General features: G+C 30.7%; 2 protein-coding genes across 2 annotated transcripts; one reads left to right on the forward strand and one right to left on the reverse strand.

Annotated features, from left to right (window-relative positions):
- Positions 1–800: 800 nt before the first annotated feature.
- Positions 801–10,971, forward strand: HELRODRAFT_193588 (hypothetical protein; the record flags this gene model as incomplete). Its single annotated transcript, XM_009028371.1, has 35 exons — positions 801–928; positions 1,207–1,233; positions 1,446–1,551; positions 1,754–1,848; positions 2,054–2,132; positions 2,227–2,356; positions 2,450–2,490; positions 2,619–2,814; positions 2,967–3,040; positions 3,149–3,237; positions 3,434–3,468; positions 3,780–3,892; positions 4,378–4,417; positions 4,573–4,689; positions 4,880–4,958; positions 5,136–5,286; positions 5,733–5,880; positions 6,012–6,037; positions 6,193–6,276; positions 6,431–6,507; positions 6,644–6,752; positions 6,821–6,869; positions 6,981–7,112; positions 7,183–7,286; positions 7,398–7,547; positions 7,667–7,738; positions 8,052–8,240; positions 8,597–8,680; positions 9,030–9,081; positions 9,256–9,431; positions 9,619–9,742; positions 10,024–10,079; positions 10,183–10,290; positions 10,382–10,495; positions 10,588–10,971. 35 exons carry the CDS (start codon positions 801–803, stop codon positions 10,843–10,845), a joined length of 3,612 nt encoding a protein of 1,203 aa, XP_009026619.1. The 3' UTR covers positions 10,846–10,971.
- HELRODRAFT_86932 (hypothetical protein) lies at positions 10,962–19,664 on the reverse strand (the record flags this gene model as incomplete). Its single annotated transcript, XM_009028344.1, has 18 exons — positions 10,962–11,034; positions 11,621–11,782; positions 11,942–12,074; positions 12,364–12,411; positions 12,928–13,069; positions 13,679–13,924; positions 14,053–14,227; positions 14,349–14,457; positions 15,191–15,290; positions 15,579–15,857; positions 16,433–16,516; positions 17,143–17,292; positions 17,695–17,842; positions 18,154–18,256; positions 18,582–18,678; positions 18,920–19,013; positions 19,414–19,535; positions 19,596–19,664. Coding segments are annotated over 18 exons (2,334 nt in total), but the record flags the coding sequence as incomplete, so codon positions are not given.
- Positions 19,665–20,299: the final 635 nt, after the last annotated feature.

Consider the following 20,299-nt stretch of genomic DNA (forward strand, 5'->3'; position numbering starts at 1 on the left):
ACACATTATTTAAAACTAATAAAATCAAATCAAACCAAACCCGTCAATATCAACAGATAAATAAGTGCACATACAATACGCATTACAACTCACAGTCACAACAACAGCCCTGAAATAAATTTCAAAATATAGATAAAAATTTAAAACCAAAAAGTAAATGTAGCCACAGGATCGTCAATTAGTAGAAACCTAAATTGGATATCGCCATTCCGTGAGACGAGCCCAGAATCAATCTCACACTACCACTACGCAATGAAGTCGCTCCTTGGGATAGCCAGCTCGAACAGACGACGCTCCTAATCGAGGGACTTCTCAACCTATCGCTGATTGTAATTCTATTTAATTTAAATGTCAACATCAAAAAATATAAAAATTAGAGTTGCAGCCAAGGTTCTTATATTTAGGGTTGTTACAAATGTTACAGACGCTGAAAATAAGACGTCAAATTAATTTAACAAATTTTGTGAGTTGAATGTATTGTAAAATTTGTTGCAAGATAGTTTGTAAAAGATATTACAATAAACTACATAAAATAATTAAAATAAACCGTCGTAAGCAGAGTTGTAAAGCATTCGATTGTAAAACGTAAAAAACATTGTAACATGTCTATGGTCATGAAGTATATATAGGCACAATGTGCTCGGCTTTCCTTACTGCAAAAATTTTCAATTCGTGTATTTCACTTCACGTTTTGTTGTTGAACGTTCACTGTTTTGTTGTTATTTCTTGTTTTTGTGATATATAAATTTATTATTTTATTCATATTTGAGTGTTTGTTTTGATGCGAGGAATTAATACAAATGCCTCCGATTGAATATGCAAACGCTTCTCAAAATTCTGTCATGTTTGGAAATGTTGTTCCTCTGAGTACTCTGATGGAATTTCTCATCCAGAGAACCTACCATGAGCTTTCAATACTGTCCGAGTTGTTAGTATTTATTTATTTTATAATTTCTAATAAATCTAATCTTCATTAGTGATTAGTGGGGCAAAATCGAAAATCAACTTCACCCACCAAATATAAAAAATTATAAACTAGCAATTATTTGTTTTATTAATTTTTATTTAACCTTAATGGCTTAATTAATATATTAACCTTAACTAACATATACTAGTTCATAACTCGTAACATAAAAATATATAAAAAGTGACAGTAAAAAAAAATTAATCATTTAATAATTAATTTAATAACTTAATCGTTTTCAGATTGCTAGGGAAGAATGATCTGGAAAGGTAAAAGTTTATTCATTTCTTTTTTTCACTTTACTAAAAGCAACCATCTTTCAAGTTTTCTTACTTTCTCTTCTCATAAACATCAACACCACATACTAGTCTTTTTAATTAAATTTAATGCTTCCTACTTTCTCCAAGTATTTATTGCCATACTATTGATATGAGATGCTGCAAACTAGTTTTCTTTATTTCATGAATTTATTTTAAATTAGAAAAATCGAGATATGTCAATTTGCCAATCGAACCAAGCAGACGTTTGTGAGACTTCTGGCCCTTGTGAAATGGACCAATAGTGCAAACAAAGTGGACAAATGTGCTGTTAGTTAAGTTTATTAATGTTTGTTGCATGAACACATCTTCTCATAACAATCTAAAATTTTTTTCATTTTTCAAATTTTATTTCATCAAATTAAATATTCATCTTTATATAAACTTTCAGTGCATATGAATATTTGGATATAAAATTAATGAAAATTTGTAACAAAAATGTTTGAAATTATTGAATTTTTTTACTATTTAGAGAATATTCAGCTTCTTGCAGCAACAACAATTACTCTTTGTTGAGACTGCTGATTGTTTGGCAAGGATGGCGAGGGAAACTTTGGTTCATGCTAGGTTAGTGTGTTAAAAATTTAAGATTCATTATTATAAAGCTATTGTGGTAATCAAATACAAGTTTACTCATTAGTTTTAAACTGTTTATTAAGCTGATTTCAGTATATAGTCTTATAAGATTATTATTGTCAAATATTCCAATGATTCATAAATTGTCTGAATATAACTCTTTATTTTTATTGATAAAATTCAATAATTATTTTAGATTGCCGAGTTTTTCACTGCCATGTGCTATCGATGTCTTAATGACTGGAACATATCCGAGGCTTCCATTTTGTATAAAGGTAAATTAATCACATATTTCGATAATATTTCACACACGTCTTATTGGACACCTGTCTCGTTAAAATTTTTTAACATACTAAAAAAAAATTTCAGGAGAAAATTGTACCACCAGAACCACTACCTCCACTTGAAAAGAAGAGAGTTTTAACCAAATTAACACAAGTCATTGAATACAGAATAGTCATGAATGACTTGCCCCATTCCATGTGTAAGCCAGTTATAGGTTTGTCTTCCCCATTTTTCTTAATACATATCCAGTATTTACATATTCATTTATTATTCTGTAACAATTTATTTATTGTGTTGTTTTTTTCAGAGAATGGAAGAGTTAAATTTACAGTCGACCACGAGTTTGAGGTAAAAAATTTTATACAAAATGTGTTATTTTAGTTGTTATATTATGTCTATTCATTTATTTTTGTTTTTTTTAGCCACCTTTGTTGGTTGTTTTGAATTTATTTAACATTGTTTGCTTGCTGTTTAAGGTCTTTTTAACACTGATGGGAGATACGCCTAATCTACCGTGGAGACTGTTGAACATTGACATATTAGTAGAAGATTATGAATCAAAGAATGGCAGGTCCCTAGTGCACCCCCAGCAAGTTGCGTTCATCCACGAAATGGTTCAGTCCAAATTGCTCGAAAGTGAACAACCCTTGCATGATCTCTACAATTGTCTTCGTAAGTTTATATATATAATATATATATATAATATATATATATATTATTTATATAATATATATATATATATATATATGAAAATCACAGCATGTTCGGCATTAATTAACTACCTGTTTAACTTTTTATTATACTGATATGTCAATGTTCAACAGTCTCAACTGTAACTAATTTCTTATTTCCAGATTTCTTCTGCCAATCACTCCAGCTGGAAGTTCTATATTTTCAGGTAATGTAGATATTATTTTTCTTTTTTTTGGTTCATTTTTTTATCTATTTGTTTATTTATTTCATAAAAACTTGTAACTATAATTCTTATTTATTTTCATTATTGCAGAGTTTCACCCTTATAAAAGAAAAGTTTGGAGACTTTGTAAAAGTGGATGAGTATAACCTCGGAAGGAATCTTATAATATCTTATTGGAGGTTACATTTTATCAATAATTCGTTCTCTTAATTGTCATTCATATTTAATGCTCTGGCTAGTGCAGAGAAATATTCAATCTCTACAATCTTATCATTACTATCATTGTTATTGTTAGTACATTCCATCTAATGCATATGCAAATTTACGATGATCGATAATTTACGCCATGTTTATATGTTAATAATGTTTCTTCAGAGATTCAGGAAAATCACAGAAGCTGTACCCAACAGGTAGAATTTATTATTACTATTCACAATAATTCAATTGACTAATATTTTTTTTTAATTAAATTATTTTAATTTGTTAATTAGTTAAATGATTAGCTAATTAATTGATATCTCGTGTACCACTGTTAATTAATTATTTAACAGTTTCATTTTCAACTCAGTTAATAGTTATCAGTAATATCATAATTTTATTTTATCATGCTTTACGTGCCACTTTGTCATAATTAAGTTAGTTATTCAGTCCCCATCGTCAGATCAATTATTTTATTAGTTGCATAGTGTTAACGTTTCATTAATGTTCCTGTTTTCTCTAGGCTGCAAACTGAACATATATGTCGATGAAAAGAACACGAGCAAACCGCTTTTTATTTCTCACAGTCCTGTATTGTACGGTGAAGATGGTATGAAAAGTATGAAACAGATCAATGTAAGTTGGATATGTTTTATTATTATTATTAATTATCAGTTTCCCTCTGTTCTGACATCCAGGTCTATAATAATTTTTTTAATTATTAAATAACATTTGTAGCATAGAATAACTATGTTTATTAAGCATTTATACATTAAAAGATACATTAAACCCTTTACAATGCCTAATATTTCAAGATATCATGCATATCAATGGAGAAATTGATCACCCACACAATTCAAATAAGGTGTCTCATTAAACTAAAGGTAAGTGGATTGTTAATTAATTGCTGGCTGCGCTCATTTCCAATAAATAATTCAATTGAAACTTTTATTCCATTTCTAAGATGAACTTTATTTCATCACCCTCCGATCATAACCACTAATTACATTCCATTCTATATGATATCATCACATTTATCATTATGGGCTTTATAATGTTACAAATTAAATTTATTACATTGTATGACAATGTTTATTTTTTTTACTTTCAATTCAAAACAGGAGCTGAAAAGAGAGCTGGAAATGTTTACATCTGCAAAATGTATGTTTTTTAAATTATTTATTTTCTGTCTTTTTAATGTTTTATTTTATTTATTCAAATGTTTTGAAAAGGTTTAACTGATAAGCCGCATGCATTTTTTAATAAAAAGTTGGAATGTCTTTTAAGTCTTTAATTGTAATAATTTTGCATTTCAGGTTCCATCATCGACTTTCCTCCGCTAATGTATCTGACGGTGTCCAAAGAACTTGAAGAAATTATTATAACGGTGGATATGATGAAAGGATTGTTCTCCGTCACAAAAATTAATTCTGGTAAACGACATTTTCTTCTTTTTTTATATTTAAAAAAATTATCTAGTATAGTTAATGAACAGCACTTACTAGTTTGCTTTTGCTGTGTTCTAGCTAACTGTAACTACATTGGTTACGAATGATACCTTTCTTGCAATCCAAACACACGATAGATCTTTCAGTCATGTTAATTTAATTTTTAATTTTGCAGCCAATCCTTATTTAGATGCACTGGAAGATAGCTTGAATGGCGACAGGAAGGACATAGGGCAAATATTTGCTGCTATCAGGTGTGCAGTCAATTTGGCCTTTATCATAATCATCAATTTCTACTTATTATATTTTTGTAATTTCTTGAATCATAATGACAGCATGAAGGCTGGTTTTGATGCTTATTATTTTATACTTGAAACTTTTTTCTACATGCAAATTATAATACAATATAATAAATGATGAATTAATTACAGAGTATTTCAGTACAAGTGCATGTATGAAAGCATGCTAGTATCCCATCGACTTCAGTACACGGATTACTCTCAAAAACCAACCGACCTACATGCAACTTTTGGAAAGAACTTTTTCTCAGTGGCTTTCCCCAACACCAACAAATATACCATGGTAAATATTTTTTTGCGTATAATTATTTGCTATTGTTGTGATTACCCTGGCGTGTTAGCAAAAAATGAGCAACTTTTATAAAACACTTCATTAAAAATTTAGATAGATCTTAGCTCTGTTTGTTTTACGATGTAAGATAATTATCATAAGGCTTATAAGAAAACAGAAAATAAAATTCTGACTTATTTGTTTTAAAAATCATATAAAATTCAGTGTAATAAAGTTTTAAAAGATTATGAAATTTGGGAAAAATATTTAGAGAATGAACTTTAGTTTGAGCAAAGTAAGAAATAATTAAAAATGTCAGTAAGGTAAAAGAAAAAAGGTTGTGATAGAAAAAATTGGTGTGAATAAAATTTGTGTAAAATAGTCTGCACCTACCTTTATAGATCTGATAATGATGACGAATTTTCATTACTCTTGCATATTTTTAATTTTATTTTCAGATTATTAAGTTTAGCAATAAAGATAAAGCATGTGTTCAACACTTCTTGTTAAAAGTCCGAGAAATGGACCCCGTCAGTAAACGATTAAACTACTCAGAGATGATTTTCGTTGATCCTGCTAAGATTTTGGAGTCCAACTCAATCAACGGTAATATGCTGTTTAACATTACTTTGGCATTAATTAATTTACAAAATGTTAAACAACATAACATTTTCATTTTACTTCTGCATTCAATACATCAAAATTATTTAATACAATATAATTTTTTCATTTAACAGCACTGTTGAACTCGAAGAAATCAAAGGTAACTTATGCTAAAATATGTTTTCTTATTTTTATTATATTTTTGTTGTATTTATTACTCAGTTAAAAACGTCTGAGCTGCATCCTTCATCATAAATGCAAAAACACAATTAGCTAAGAAATACAAATTTAAATTTTTTTTCTTTCCCAATACAGGCCTCCGTCCCATTGATGCACATGTTCAGCAACATTTATTCCCACATGGAGGATATCATACTATTTGATGGCCTGAACGACGAGGTTATAATTTCATATTTCATTCTATTAAATTTATTGCTTTTTTAAAAAAACATATTTTAGTATAAGTTTTGTTTACTTTTGTTTACCTGAAAGAATTTATGAAATCTTCATTAAGTTGAATGTAGTTTAAAATATCTCAATTTTAAATTTCCAGCTTGGCCTATTAGGGATCTACAACAGTAACCATCTGCCCGATCCGTGTGGCATTGGATATTCTCTTCAAATAACCAAGTTAGTGATCAATTATAAATCTGTAAACACCTAATCTGATATCTATTTTGACATTGAAACGCTGATCTAACTATGTTTCTTCAAATGAAAATATTTAAAAAAGGCATCAAGTGATTTGTTTCCAACAATTTAACAGGGGCATTTCATTCGACACTTCTGATGCAGCAAAAATACCATTCAATTCGCATGACATGACCGTGACCTTCAGATTAATTAAGAAGGATAAATGTTACTGGTGTGTCCTAGTAAGTTACTTATTCTCTGTTATGATATTTCAGTTTTAATGATTTATTTATTTATTTTATTTTATCAGGTTACAGCTTCTGAAAATCCTATCTTCTCGTTGCCGACGCTAAATGAACGTAAGTTTGTTTCTGGTTTTAGGCTTATTGGAAAATTTTTATATAGATTTCGTCAAAATAACTTTGCAAAATGTACAAGATGTTGAACTTTTAACTGAAATAATTTTGCAGAATATACAAGATGTTTTCTAAAGGTTTACGATGTTTCTGATGTTAAAAAAGTTGTTTCTTCATTTGCAACTGATTGGAATGTCAACTACCAAATGTTAAAGATCGTTCACGATATGTCCTATCAGTACAACGGTTTGTGCATGTTATTTTCTTCCGTTGCTTCAAACATTAATAAAATTCGACAATAAACATTGAATTGCAGATCATCTTGTACAAGGAGAACAGACATTACCTTCACAGTTTTACATCGAGTCATTTTCTTTCAATAAACTAGTCATAAGTTATGGCCCAAAAAGACACTTTTTGGTTAGTTTTATATGAATAACTTTTGGAATGTTCATATAAGATGTCAAATATTAATATAATATTAGTTAATATTAGTTATATTCTAAATATTAATATTATGACATTTATTAGGTGAGTGTAGAATATTGTAACAACACAAAATCTTTCCAAGTGACGTTTGGCAGCCACGCTGATTCTGTCATATCAAATCCACATTCGTTAGTCTCTGCTCATTTGAGTCACCACCTCAATAAATCAAAATCTTTGGTTTTATTCTGCAAGGTATAAATATTCATTGCTTAACATACTTAGAATTCTTAATTTAAAGTGGTATAATTTTATTCAAAATCTTCAACAATTTTATAATTTCTTCTACAAATTTATAAAAAAATTGACGACAGTTGCTGGCGCAAACATGTGAAGTGAATGAACAACTCTACAAACTGAACACCACTCCACTTGTGTGGACCAAGGTTGGTCATTAATTACAAATAATTTCATTTTTCTTTCTAAAACTCCATTTTATATATATATATATATATATATATGTGTGTGTATATGTATATATATATATATAATGGAGTATTATATATATATATATATATATATCATTTTACAAATTTTTTTTCAAATTTAACAGAACATTGAATTTTAAATGTTATAACAATTAAATAATACTAATAACCAAAATAAGGACAAACACCTAAATGCCGAATTAAAAATATGTTTAAACCTAACTAATACAAATATATAACATGTAATTAATTCAATTATTTTAAACTGAAGGTGAATTGGATGCTGCCAGTGCAAAACTACACCGTCGTCGCTCAGTCGTTGTTCCACTACAGAATATACTACTTCTATCCACTCTTCTGTATGGAACTCTCCTGTCCAAATAAAACCTACATCACTTTTAAGGACTCCTCCATCAGTCCTAACGCAAAACTTAACGACGCTTCACTCTCCGGATTCCAGGTTTGTCACGTGATGTACATTCATCAATTCAAATGCTAATTTCAATTCATTTTCATTTACAATGATTTTGGTCCGTTTAATAACTTCATTTGTATTCAAAATAATTTTTCAATTGGATTCATTTTCAAATCTTTTCACCATCTATTTATATTTGAGATTATTTTTCATCTTTATAACGTAAGTCTAGTTTTAATCATACGTGAACAAATTTATAAAATTAGAGTGTTCAACCTACACGCGCGTCTATATTTTTTAGTTCATCTTCACGCTCACTTGAGTGCTGAATGGCGGTTGAAAAAATTCTTCATAAGCATTGTTGAATGTATTAATTGCGTACACTATTTGAATTTTTTAAGGCTTTTCTGTGCGCTTCATCTGATTCATTATGTAGTAGCAACGATGTCACTGGATCCATTGATGAGAACAATGCTCAACACAATGTCAGTGATTTGACTTGCATTAACGTATGTACGTATGATGGCATAACTGACGCGTCAAGACATAGACATTAATATCTATTATATAAGTTTGGTTGTAACAAATAAGGTTCATAAACATTTCAAATTCAAATCTGCACTCTCTGATCTGGAGTGTTGTTAGGGCTATATTTTTTGAATCCAACATAACGCACAACTTTTGGCATACGAAAAGTTTACTTACACATTTAGTTAACACACTTATGAGAAATAACGTTAAAATGAAATCCTAGTGTGCATAATATGAATTGACGCATAATTTTTTATTTTGAAATAAAAATAATTTTGACTTTATTTGATTTTTATTCAACAGGTTGTTGGCATGTCGGATGTTGATAATTTCTTACTGTCAGATTTGCAAATGAGTAAGTTCGTGAATGGCATCCATTTACTATTTTAAATCAATTGAATCTATAAATCTCAACAATATTTAAACTGTAAATTCATAGCGAGATATAAAAACTTGAAAAATGTAGTTTAGCTATTTTAATTTAAGCTCAACTATCTTTTATATTTTTTTCATTGTTTTTCCACATTAGACGTCTTTAGATCTGCTGCTGAAAAGATCCATCAGCCATTTCTTGAAAATTATGTAACACGGGATCTCCTCACTAAGCTGATGACGCCAATAAACAATGTATCGCCTCTGGATAAATATCTCGGGGTCCAGTATTTCCGAAGACATCTCCAAAGAATTATAAAATCTGATGACAGCGTTAGTGTTTTTTTAAATTATACTCGCTTCTAATATTGCATAATTGTTTCTTCAATCCTCGATGATAACTTTTGTTCAAGAAGTTTTTTTTATACTTTTTATACAGAATCGTTTCATGTTTAAACTAGATTTCTCGTGTAAAAGCTAATGTTTTCTTCATCTTATTATTAAACGTGTAATTTTGTAGCAGCTCATACAGATACCGACGACAGAAGCTGGTGTACTGATGTTCAAATCAGATTTATCAGGACTTCAACTGAAATTTAACGCCAGCCTGGTTTCCTCTCCCCTCAAAATATTTCCTCTTCAAGGTATTACACTTTTAGATATGTTTAAATATGTACCATTTATTATCAATGGTCTCTGAAATATTTGATCTTATTTTAAAAATAATTTGTTGTGGCAAATTTGTTCAATTTTTTTCCTATGCTTCTGAGGTGTCAAACTTTTTTTATAAGCGGTCTTTTAAGAAATAAATATCACCAATATTCTTCAGCACTGTTAACTGATTATGTTCTTTAACTGGCCCTGTTTTCTTTTTTATTATTCCTATTTCAATAATTTTAATACTAAATTACATTTGTTTCAATAGATACACCTTGGGATATGGACGATCTGTTTTCTCTGGAAAAATTCTTTGAAGTTAAGGTTGGATTTCAATTAAAAAAAATTATTTATAAGTCATCAATATTAAACCTTTGACTTACATTTCTAACTTTATTAACCTGAATATTTTTTGTCATCACAAAAGGTCCTCAGTCACCCGTACAAGCCATCTAACCTCGAAGCTTTTTGTTCGTTGTTAAAGATGCATTTCCATATATTGAAGGATTTCATCAACATATTCAGGATGGAATTGGTTCGTAGTCTACTAATATTCAAATACACTTAGATTTGCATTTAATTTATTTGTCATTCACGTTATTATAAATTTCAAAATTATCTTACAGAATGCAGATAAAAATATGAGGTGGTTCGTCCAACTGTTATTAACATTTCCAAGTGGTTTCGATTACAATATGGGAGCTAACGCTATCGTCATCTCCAGAAAAATCGTTTTCATCGTAAGTTTCATCTCAACATATTTCAACACATTTATAAAATTGCACGTGATTTTACAACATCGCTAATAAACGTTAATCGATGTTCATTGCAGTTGCTGTTGACGTGCAACGTGGGTCATCCATCCTACGCAGAGTCCACGCCAAGCAGCAATCAACCGCCTAACGTCATACTACCACTGTGCTACGACAGCGCAACAAACACAGTGCAACTCGTCGAGAACCACAAGCAGAATGTCAATCAAATGAGCGTCGTGGCCAATATTCTTAAAAGATTTTCTGACTTTTTGGTGAAACCGAACGAATGCAGTATACTGCCTGCCATTCGCGAAATCATAGCTAATTTGACTTAATAGATTGTTTGTTAGACGATTGTTTGTAGTATTTATTTTGACGTAATTTTATTTATCAATTAATTTGTTTATATATTTATTAATTTACAATGATATAAAATTTAAAACCAATATCGTTAGAATGGAGAGTTCATTCCCAATTTAGTTCCAAAGTCTAACTTCGCCCTCTTCTGGTGTCTGATCCAAATCCTTAGATTGAAAAGAAATGTTTATGATGAATTTTATCAAACAATACGTTGGTTTTCATGCTAACTAAATCGAGTTAATCGCTGTCCACGTGAATGTAAATAGTGATGTTTAGCTAGAAATGAACAAGGAATAAAACAATGCAAAAGGGGCAATTTCTTGTAGAAGCATTCTCACAAATTCATAGGCATGGGCATTGTACCATAAATTAAAAATTTTGCCATGCATAAATACTTACACACACACACACACACACACATATATATATATATATATATATATACATGTGTGTGTGCACAGATGCAGATGATAATTTATGCATTTTAGCAAAGTTTTTGCATTTCTCGACGTTTCCAGCAATAATACTGATCCGCAAAAAGCTTTAACGTCAGAGAATTAACATAAAAAAAATAGAAGATGATTCAAATAAAAACAAATGTTATTTATTAATAAGAGAGTACAGACAATTACAATAGCGTTAAATCAATCAATCTTCGTTTTGCGTCCAGAGTCCCGGTTACCCGAAGTAGGACGTAGCGTTAAAATTAATTGAAAATCATTTTTCATAACAAAAAAAAACTCTTCTTACTTCATTTCTTTTCTTTTCACCAGCTCGTGAATCGTTATAATACCGATAACCCAAAGCAGTGAAACAGGCCAAACGAGAGCTGAAACGTAGCTGAGTGAAGACCGCTCCTCATAATCGGAGCCGACTACAAGGAATGTGAACCAGGATGCTTGTACGACCAATCTTAAAAGCATTGTAATGGAAATTTGTAATGCTAAAATTTTTATAAACTTTACATAAATCAGCAATGGCAATAATACTGTGATAACCGCCACTACATTTTTAATAATATATGCAAAAAAATTTAAAACACATTTTTAAAAAAAGCAATAAAATTCTTACATGACGGGGCATATGAAGCACCAGAGAACATTTTCTTTTGGGCGTATTCTCCAGAAATATTTCAAGTGATGTATGTTGCAATAAGAAATGACCACTTCAAATGAGAAATAAATTAAAAATATTTTAAATGTTGCTATACACCATAATCATATAAGCCAATCCAGAGCCATCAGCGTCAAATAATTTCAACCGAAATACGTCGCAAGTTCAACTCTCATACAGCTAACTATTATAATTAGCCATTTTAATTATTAGTCACAATTAGCCATAGATAAGACAGATGTAAGTGTAAATAAAGTAAACTTATTAAAGTAAAAGCAGCAAACATTTAAGTAAATGTTACCAACAAAATACAGTATTGTACGTCGGTACTTACTAAAGTAGGTGACAAGCTGGAGAGCAATAAATTGTTGACAAATAACGTAAGAGTGCAGGTGTTTTGTCGTCCATCCATTCCACGTGCCCGCAGCCTCTGTTGAGTTCTCATTTTCTTTGTTTCTGTGATAAAAAACAGGGCAAGCGAATGAAGTTTTTTGGAAAAAAATTAGTCACAACCTCATTCATTTAGTGTAATTTTCTAAAAAGAGTGCAACGATTTATTAACAAACAGCGCAAAATTTGACATGACTAAGCTTCATAGTAATTCATTAAATAAGTCACTAATAAGATTTAATATGCGAACTTGAGGTACTTACTTAAAAGACAATAACAATAAATAAAGAAGAACAAATGTAGCACCTAAATCTTATTCAAGTGAAACCTTACTTACAACGTTATACATTGTAAACTCATCTATAGCTACAATTTCCTATCGCTGTGACACGCACTGTGCCCTAAAGCAACGAAAAACTTGTTTAGCTTTTAAACAGTGAAATTATTTAATGTGGTAAGTTTAAAAAATTAAACAGTTCCCCAAAGTTGATGTGATAAATTTAAAAAAAACAGTGCTTATGTATTCAGTTAAATAAACTGCACTAACATTTCACCAAAATTAATGTGACAAACGACAGTTGAATTTCCAGCTCCATTTACGCAAAAACTTCTAAGATTGAGAGCAAAACACAACAAACAAACTGCTATGGTTGGAACAAATCGAACGAGAAAGCTGAATGCGCCCACGAAAAATGTCTAAAATAAGTGATTGTTATTGATTTATGATTTAAAAGGTAAACTAATTTGTAAATTTTTAAAATAGTCAAGATAATACTGGACAAATCATTTAAATATACTTAAGCCCTATTTTCAGCAAATAATAAATTATTGCAAAGCACAATCAGTAAACGTTTACACCAGAGTTCGTTGAGATGTTTGTAAATGTATCTCCGAAGCGAATCCCCTTAATCTTTGAACAAGAGCTCTAATTTCCTGTTCCACACGAAATATTTTGCACAATTCTTATAAAACTACATTTGGATATGGTAATGAGAAAAGAAAAAAGTAAATGCCATGAAGTCTTCATCTCCTGTCATTTCATATTTATCACCCAATGATCCTAATCTCTCTTCATGCTCTGCTGCTGATGCATACATATCCATGTTTTATCGCTTTATTGTTAGTGGGAATACGAACTGCATGTTCCAAATATTAATTTTTTCATTTGAAAACATTTCCCTAACGATAAAAAATTAGATGAAAAATGGAAAAAGGATTAAATATTTGCCACATTGGCCTGGAATCAAAGCGAATGAACAGCTGTTGAAGAGAAAGAATTACTGAAATTTCGTAATGTATACCAACCTGGTTTAAAAGCTGTTTTCTATTTTTCCCTTGTAGATTGTTGGGTATTTGAGAATAAGATGGATTGTTCATCATTGAAAAGCTTATTAGTGGCACAACAAACAGAGACAACCAAGTAACTTGATGTGCAGTCAAACAAGGTGGCAGAAAAAACAAGGTCGTCATTAATTGCAACAGGACCAAACTCATCTGCAATGACAAGTATAAGTGGGCCGCAGAAGAAACTCTTTGACAATGTTTCTGAGCCTGTAATATTGAGATCTTCGTTATGATACAAACAAAACTTATGCAAATAACAACATAGAAACAGTTGAATTATTTGTTTTATAACAAAACGTATAGGAAACAAATTTTCAAAAAGCGTAAAGGTGTACCTCAGCAATAAGCTTAGGCATGCGAGACAAGCTGCAGTTGTTGAACAACAAGGAGCATGGCAGGCTGATCATGTAGGAACTTAGACCAAAGGGAGAAGTGAAATCATTCAGCAGATGATTGTTCTTTTCATTCTTTTGAAGACATAGATATGGATAAATTGGGTGGATGGAAATGCTGTGTAAAAAAGAATTGATTGAATTTTGATATAAATTCTATTATGATCATTCTGGGATCTTATTATTTTTATCTTTTTTTTATTTTCGAATTAAAACTCTTAAAACTAGCCATTAACAACCTGCAGTCAGCCTGCAAAAATATCGAGAAGTTCTCAATGTTCAGTGAACTCCCCAGGCAACATGTCACTTCGCCATACTCTTGTAAAATTTTCAACATTTCACAAGTAGCTGCCAAAAATTTTAAATAATACATCATTTTTTTGAATTCATAATGGAAATTTATTGAAATAAACAAATAATTTTGAAAAATTTTCAGCCGTCATCGTTATAATCATAAATATTTAAAAGTTCTAATCAAGGAAATTTTCAAAAATCAACAGTGGCAACCTTACACCTGCCTGCATGCTTATTGACACATTCTGCAGACAAAACCTGGCTACAAAATCTGATCTTTTTATCATTCACATTTTCTCACAAAATCTTTTAATCTTTTTTCTTACATGTTTAAATCATCCTCTCAACTTAGCCGCGTGTCATGCAACACATCTATTCCAACCCATTCCTGATCTTTCCATACAGAGAGCCTACTCACCAATAAAACTGTTGGCAGTTGCATCAATGGCTTTTCTAATCTTTCATTGTTCTGTGAAAAGACAAATTCAGCAGCTTTCTTTGAAAAGCTAATGCGATACCTTCAGATTAAATATGAATTATTTCTCTATACATGCATGACACGCGTGTTTCCAGCTTGCTCTCTACATTCCCATTCTACGCGTCAAACAAATGACAAAAGATGTCAATATTAGAAAAGTCCTGCCTTTGCAAATCCACCCATGTATCCTCATTTTGTACGTTGTTCTTCCGATTGTTGTTATTAAAATGGGAAGTTTTCCATTTAAAAGGCATCATCGTTTGTGACAACTCTTACATTAACTTAAAAAATTAAAGTGCTAACACTAACTTGAAGTTGAACAGTCTGTGAACAAAGATACCTGAAGAGGAACATTGTCAATGTTGTTAATATGAGGTCGTATATTTTCAATCCCCTTCGGAAGTTTTGCCTGTTGAATATTACTATTATCATAATTATATTATGAAAAATAAATTATAGAAACTTTAAAAGTGATACCACGTACTCTATTTTGAATTTCAGGAACTCCTTCAATGTAGCTGGAAAATTCACTGGACGCCTCACTTAAGGACACGGAACAATTTGATAATTTATCAGAACATTCAGGTTCATTCGTCGAAATTAAATGTTTGCCTTCTATAAAATCTTTTGAATTTTTAACTTCTCGTTTTTTGTATTTGAACTTTTTAACTTTCGATGCAGGGTTGTGAAAAGGTACAGAGGATCTGTTTTTTTGCAGACTTTTCGTTGCGTCATATTCCTCCGCGGCTGCCGGCGAATCTGTTAACTTGTCGTTTAAATTGTCGGCATGGTATTGAGAGCAATACATATTTATATGAGGAGCGCTGCCAGATTTGGAGTGATTGAATGGTTTCGTAACTCTCTTCTGCCATTCTAGTGTCGACGAAGTCTCATTTAATTGTTTTTCTTCTGAGTCAGTTAGGAGAGAAATGTGGCAGTTCCAGCCAGCCTCCAGGCCCATTTTTTCTGAAAAAACCTGAGCAAGATCACAACAGATGAATGATTATATAATTTTTGTGGCTTAGTTCACAATAAACTTAGTTTAAACTTACATACAGAGTATTTGGTCACACAAATACATGAATTGATATGAATGAATGATAAAGAACGAACTATGTATTTGAAAAAATGTATAAAAAAGAAGACTGTTCTTAGAATAAATGAAGATAACGCCTATAAACAGTGATGTAATTCTTGAAAGAAATGAATGTGATTTTAAATTAATCAAGTAAGGCCTAAACATAAAAAAATTCAAAATTTTAATTTAGTCAGTTGTTTTAGTGTATGCCTTTATATATATATTCGGTAGAATTTATAGAATATTCTAAAAATGATGGTCTATTACCAACATATATATATATATATATATATATATATATATATATAAATTCTATATAGAATATATATATATATATTAATTCTATATAGAATATATACGGTTTTGTCACTTAATTCACTAGTTTAAACAGTAAAAAATGTTGAAACTTCTAGCCTAACACATAATGTGAGATAAAATGAAAAACAAAGTGATAATAATTTTTAATAATTTACCCGACTTCTTAATTCATTTTCTTTTGAGAAGTGAACGAATCGAATACAGGATGACTCCAGGTTCTCTATAAGGTTCACTACCTCCTTTAAATTTTCATTAAACGTCATTCCAGCTCATCAATTTCCATTTAAACGTTATTCAAATGATATCAAACATTAGTTTGGATAATTACAGTTCAGTGAGAACGACTCAGACAATTGGGAATAAGAAACTTCGGTCTTGAGACGTCGTTTCATATAAATTAGTTTTCGATAAATTGACGAAATATGTTAACAAGTAAGAAGTTGTTAGTGATGTCATATGACAAGTAGGAAGTTGTAACGGTAATGTAACGTAAATTTAGATCTAACAGATTGGCAGTACTGAAGAGTAGTTACAATGGGAAGGTGGAAAAGTATTTCAAAAGAAGGTAGGTACTATAAGATAGCTTATTTCTTTAAAAAATTCTTCTCTGATAAGTTGCAAACAGAAAAAAAACATTCAGACGAATGTTGAAGAATAACGAGGAGAAAATTATGGACTATTTGTTTATTCTATCATAGCTTCATGAGTGATCGCAATGTACATTCACAATCCAAAATTTGTGATTCCGATCATAAAGTAAAGTGGTAGTCATTTAACATTTAGTAAAAAATGAACAAATTAGATACAAAATCATCAAGATAAAAAGTATTTTTAAATGAAAAACTCTTCAGAACAAATGGTCGACCTGCTTAGCTTGATACTGCATTGTTACCATTCCAATGAATATTTGATTGTTAAGCATCTTGAAAGGCTGCTTTGAATAACATTTCAGATCACTATCGACATAGCTGGGTCCTGAGAATTCATGGTAGTTAGGTCTCAGCAATAATCCATCCTTGCCATCTTCACCTCGAGAAAAACTGATGTAAAAAATAAAAAAATGATGCTCCTGAGATCATTGCGAAATTGAAAAGTCACATGAAATATAACTAGTTGTCAATGTAAATAACAAAGCGTTCGGATAGCACAGAATTTAAAAATCCCTACTTAACAATGAACACAAATGAATTTGATTATTACATCTAAATCTAAATTTTAAAACGTCTTCAGCAGCATTTGCATTATTTGATTAAGCTCTTTGCAATTTATTTTTTGACTCCATTCGACAGATGAAAATTTTGTTCTTTCCAAGTGTGTGAAAATTAAAACTAAAAATTTAAACGATGACGACCAAAATTTTAATAATGACTTCCATGTCTCTTTTCAGCAATCAGTAACGTTCCTACCTCTTCTCCACGTGATTCCTGGATAGAAAATGTGCTTCTGGAATCTCGTAGTAGAAATCATTTGCAATTGATAGAGAAACGTCTTCCAATGGGCGATAGGAGAAGGCTGTGCAGTATGACGTCATGCTCGTTCTATGATAAAAATCGGCTATCTTCTTCCTGCCAATCAGTTGCGGGTAATGAAAAAATGAGTAACCTTTTAATTTAAAATTATAATTTATGCAAATTAAGATCTCTAAATTTTCAATCAGACCATTTAGTAGATTTCACACATTTATAATAAGAATGAATATAATGAACAACCAGACCAACTAACTATAAAATTTCAATATTAATTTTTAAAAAACTCTAAACATTTTATCGCTGAAGATTTGATAAACTTTTCATGACATGAATTTTCGTTTGATAGCCAACACGTCGTAAAATATTAACTTCACCGCCTAAGGTGCGATCAAATGAAGAACTGATACCTTTCAGCTTCTGCCAGCGGTTGAACATTTTGACCATCCCAATAATCAGTACATAGATTCAAAAGTATGTCAGCCATGCCTTGAGAGAACAGCTGAGTCGTATCTTTTTAAATAAAATAATTAACCTAAGCTATAAAACAATGAATAAACCATTCAAATTAATCCATCTAGAAAATTTCAAATTATCATTTTTTTATAATTATGCAGCTAAATTGTTTTCACCGGTTTCGAAACAGTCTTTAAAATGTAGACATTTAATTATTTAAAAATATTGATTGACTGGCTACATTACGGATAGGTACATCGTAATGAGCTCAGAGGCAAACTCATCCAACGGAGGAAATCTGGAGCAGTATAACACCCACCCCACCACTTAATAGAATAGTGAATACTGAATCAAATAAACAATTAAACAAATGGAAATTTACTCGTGGACAAGTCCTTGACAGCCACGCAAAACATGCTTGGCATGGGCATCTTGTACTTCTCCGTGTGCGACTTGTCCTCACTGCTGCATCTGCTGTCCTGAAGTCATTATATTTATTATTCTCTAAAAAAGTATTTATTATATTCAATTGTTATTCAAGTTCATATTAATTCTTATGATCTGACAGTTTGCTCCCATAAAACAATAATCAAGTAATGATGCAAGGCTTCACTCACCCCTTAACATTTTTATGGTGAGTATTTCTACCTGCCATTGAATGCAAACACACACACACACTCACACACACACACATATATATATATATATATATAAACTCACAACGTGTTGATAAATCCCGTAAACGTTTTGAGTTTGAAATATTTCTTTGGCGTTTTGTCCAAAACCAATTTGCCTTGTAAGTTCACAAAAACATCTAAAAGCAACATGCAGAACCCATATAGTATTTTCAAATTAAATAATCAATTAAATTATATATTTGTGAGCTGTTAAAAAATAACTTGGAAATACTTTTTGAGTAATTTTATGGTAATATTTCAAATTAAAGACTATGTATTTCATAACAATTAACAGCATTTTTTATAATAATTTGAATTAAAATGTAGGAATCCAGCGTGCAACCATTCGCGCGATATTTATTTTCATTTTACATTTTACTATCCAGATGATATGATGCAATTGCTCTCGATTCGTTAAATGACATTTTAGTCAGTTTTTAATAAGATATAATTAATTTGAAGTTTAATTAAATTTAAATTTAGAATAATAAAACTAAAAAGGTAAATAATCTAAGTTGTTGAAAAATCGTCAGTGACCTTCTGTTGACTACAGGTATGGCTTCCTTGTGCTTGTGAGACATGCAAGATACGTGATCGGCGAACTCCGTATACTGCTCGATGGTCTCCAAGTTGCACGTGTTAAGCAAAATGCTAAGACCCTGAAATAATTTTAAACTGTCCTACAAATGAAATAGTGCAAACGTTGAAGATTTATATACCAATGGTTTCAGAGAGTTCATGTACATTTCCCAGGCGTGGTCATCAAAGAAGAGGTGGCTGTGATTCTTCAAAATGTTTTAAAAATATGCTCAATATAGGAATCATTAGATTTATAAAAGAACAGACTTTGACATCTTGAGTGAGGTTCAACACTTGACAAGTAACAGTGCTGTGGACGGCTGCAAATGGTGGTCACAAAACATAAAAAAAAACTCCAATGAAATTATATAAAAACTCGGAAGTGAAAAACGTGCCTTCTGTTTTTTTAAGTTTGTTCTGATGGTTAATTTCCTCACGATTGTTAGAATGCGTGAATGAATTCGATAGGGGTAACTTTTTGTTTCGTGATAGGAAAAACACTTTTTCTGGCGTTGGGTTTGGCCACGATAAAATTCCTTTCTTGTCTACGCAGCAAACAGACTGAAACAACAATAACACGGTTGTTACTTACATTCAAATATACGTCATGATGGCTTTGAAATGATTACACTCAGAAGGAATACGAATGTCAAGTCATTGAGTTTCTGATGGCTTTAACGACCAGGATAACGAAACTGATAGATGCATCTACGCTCACCTGGTTCAATTGGCATTAGTTGCATACCGTTCCATCTAACATTAACTAAAATACATAATCCGTGCTTTCAGTTTTAAACTATCATCATTCTAAAATAAAACGTGGTACAAGTTCAATTTTGAAATT

Source organism: Helobdella robusta (genome assembly GCF_000326865.2).
Source record: "Helobdella robusta unplaced genomic scaffold HELROscaffold_55, whole genome shotgun sequence".
Lineage (NCBI taxonomy): Eukaryota > Metazoa > Annelida > Clitellata > Rhynchobdellida > Glossiphoniidae > Helobdella > Helobdella robusta.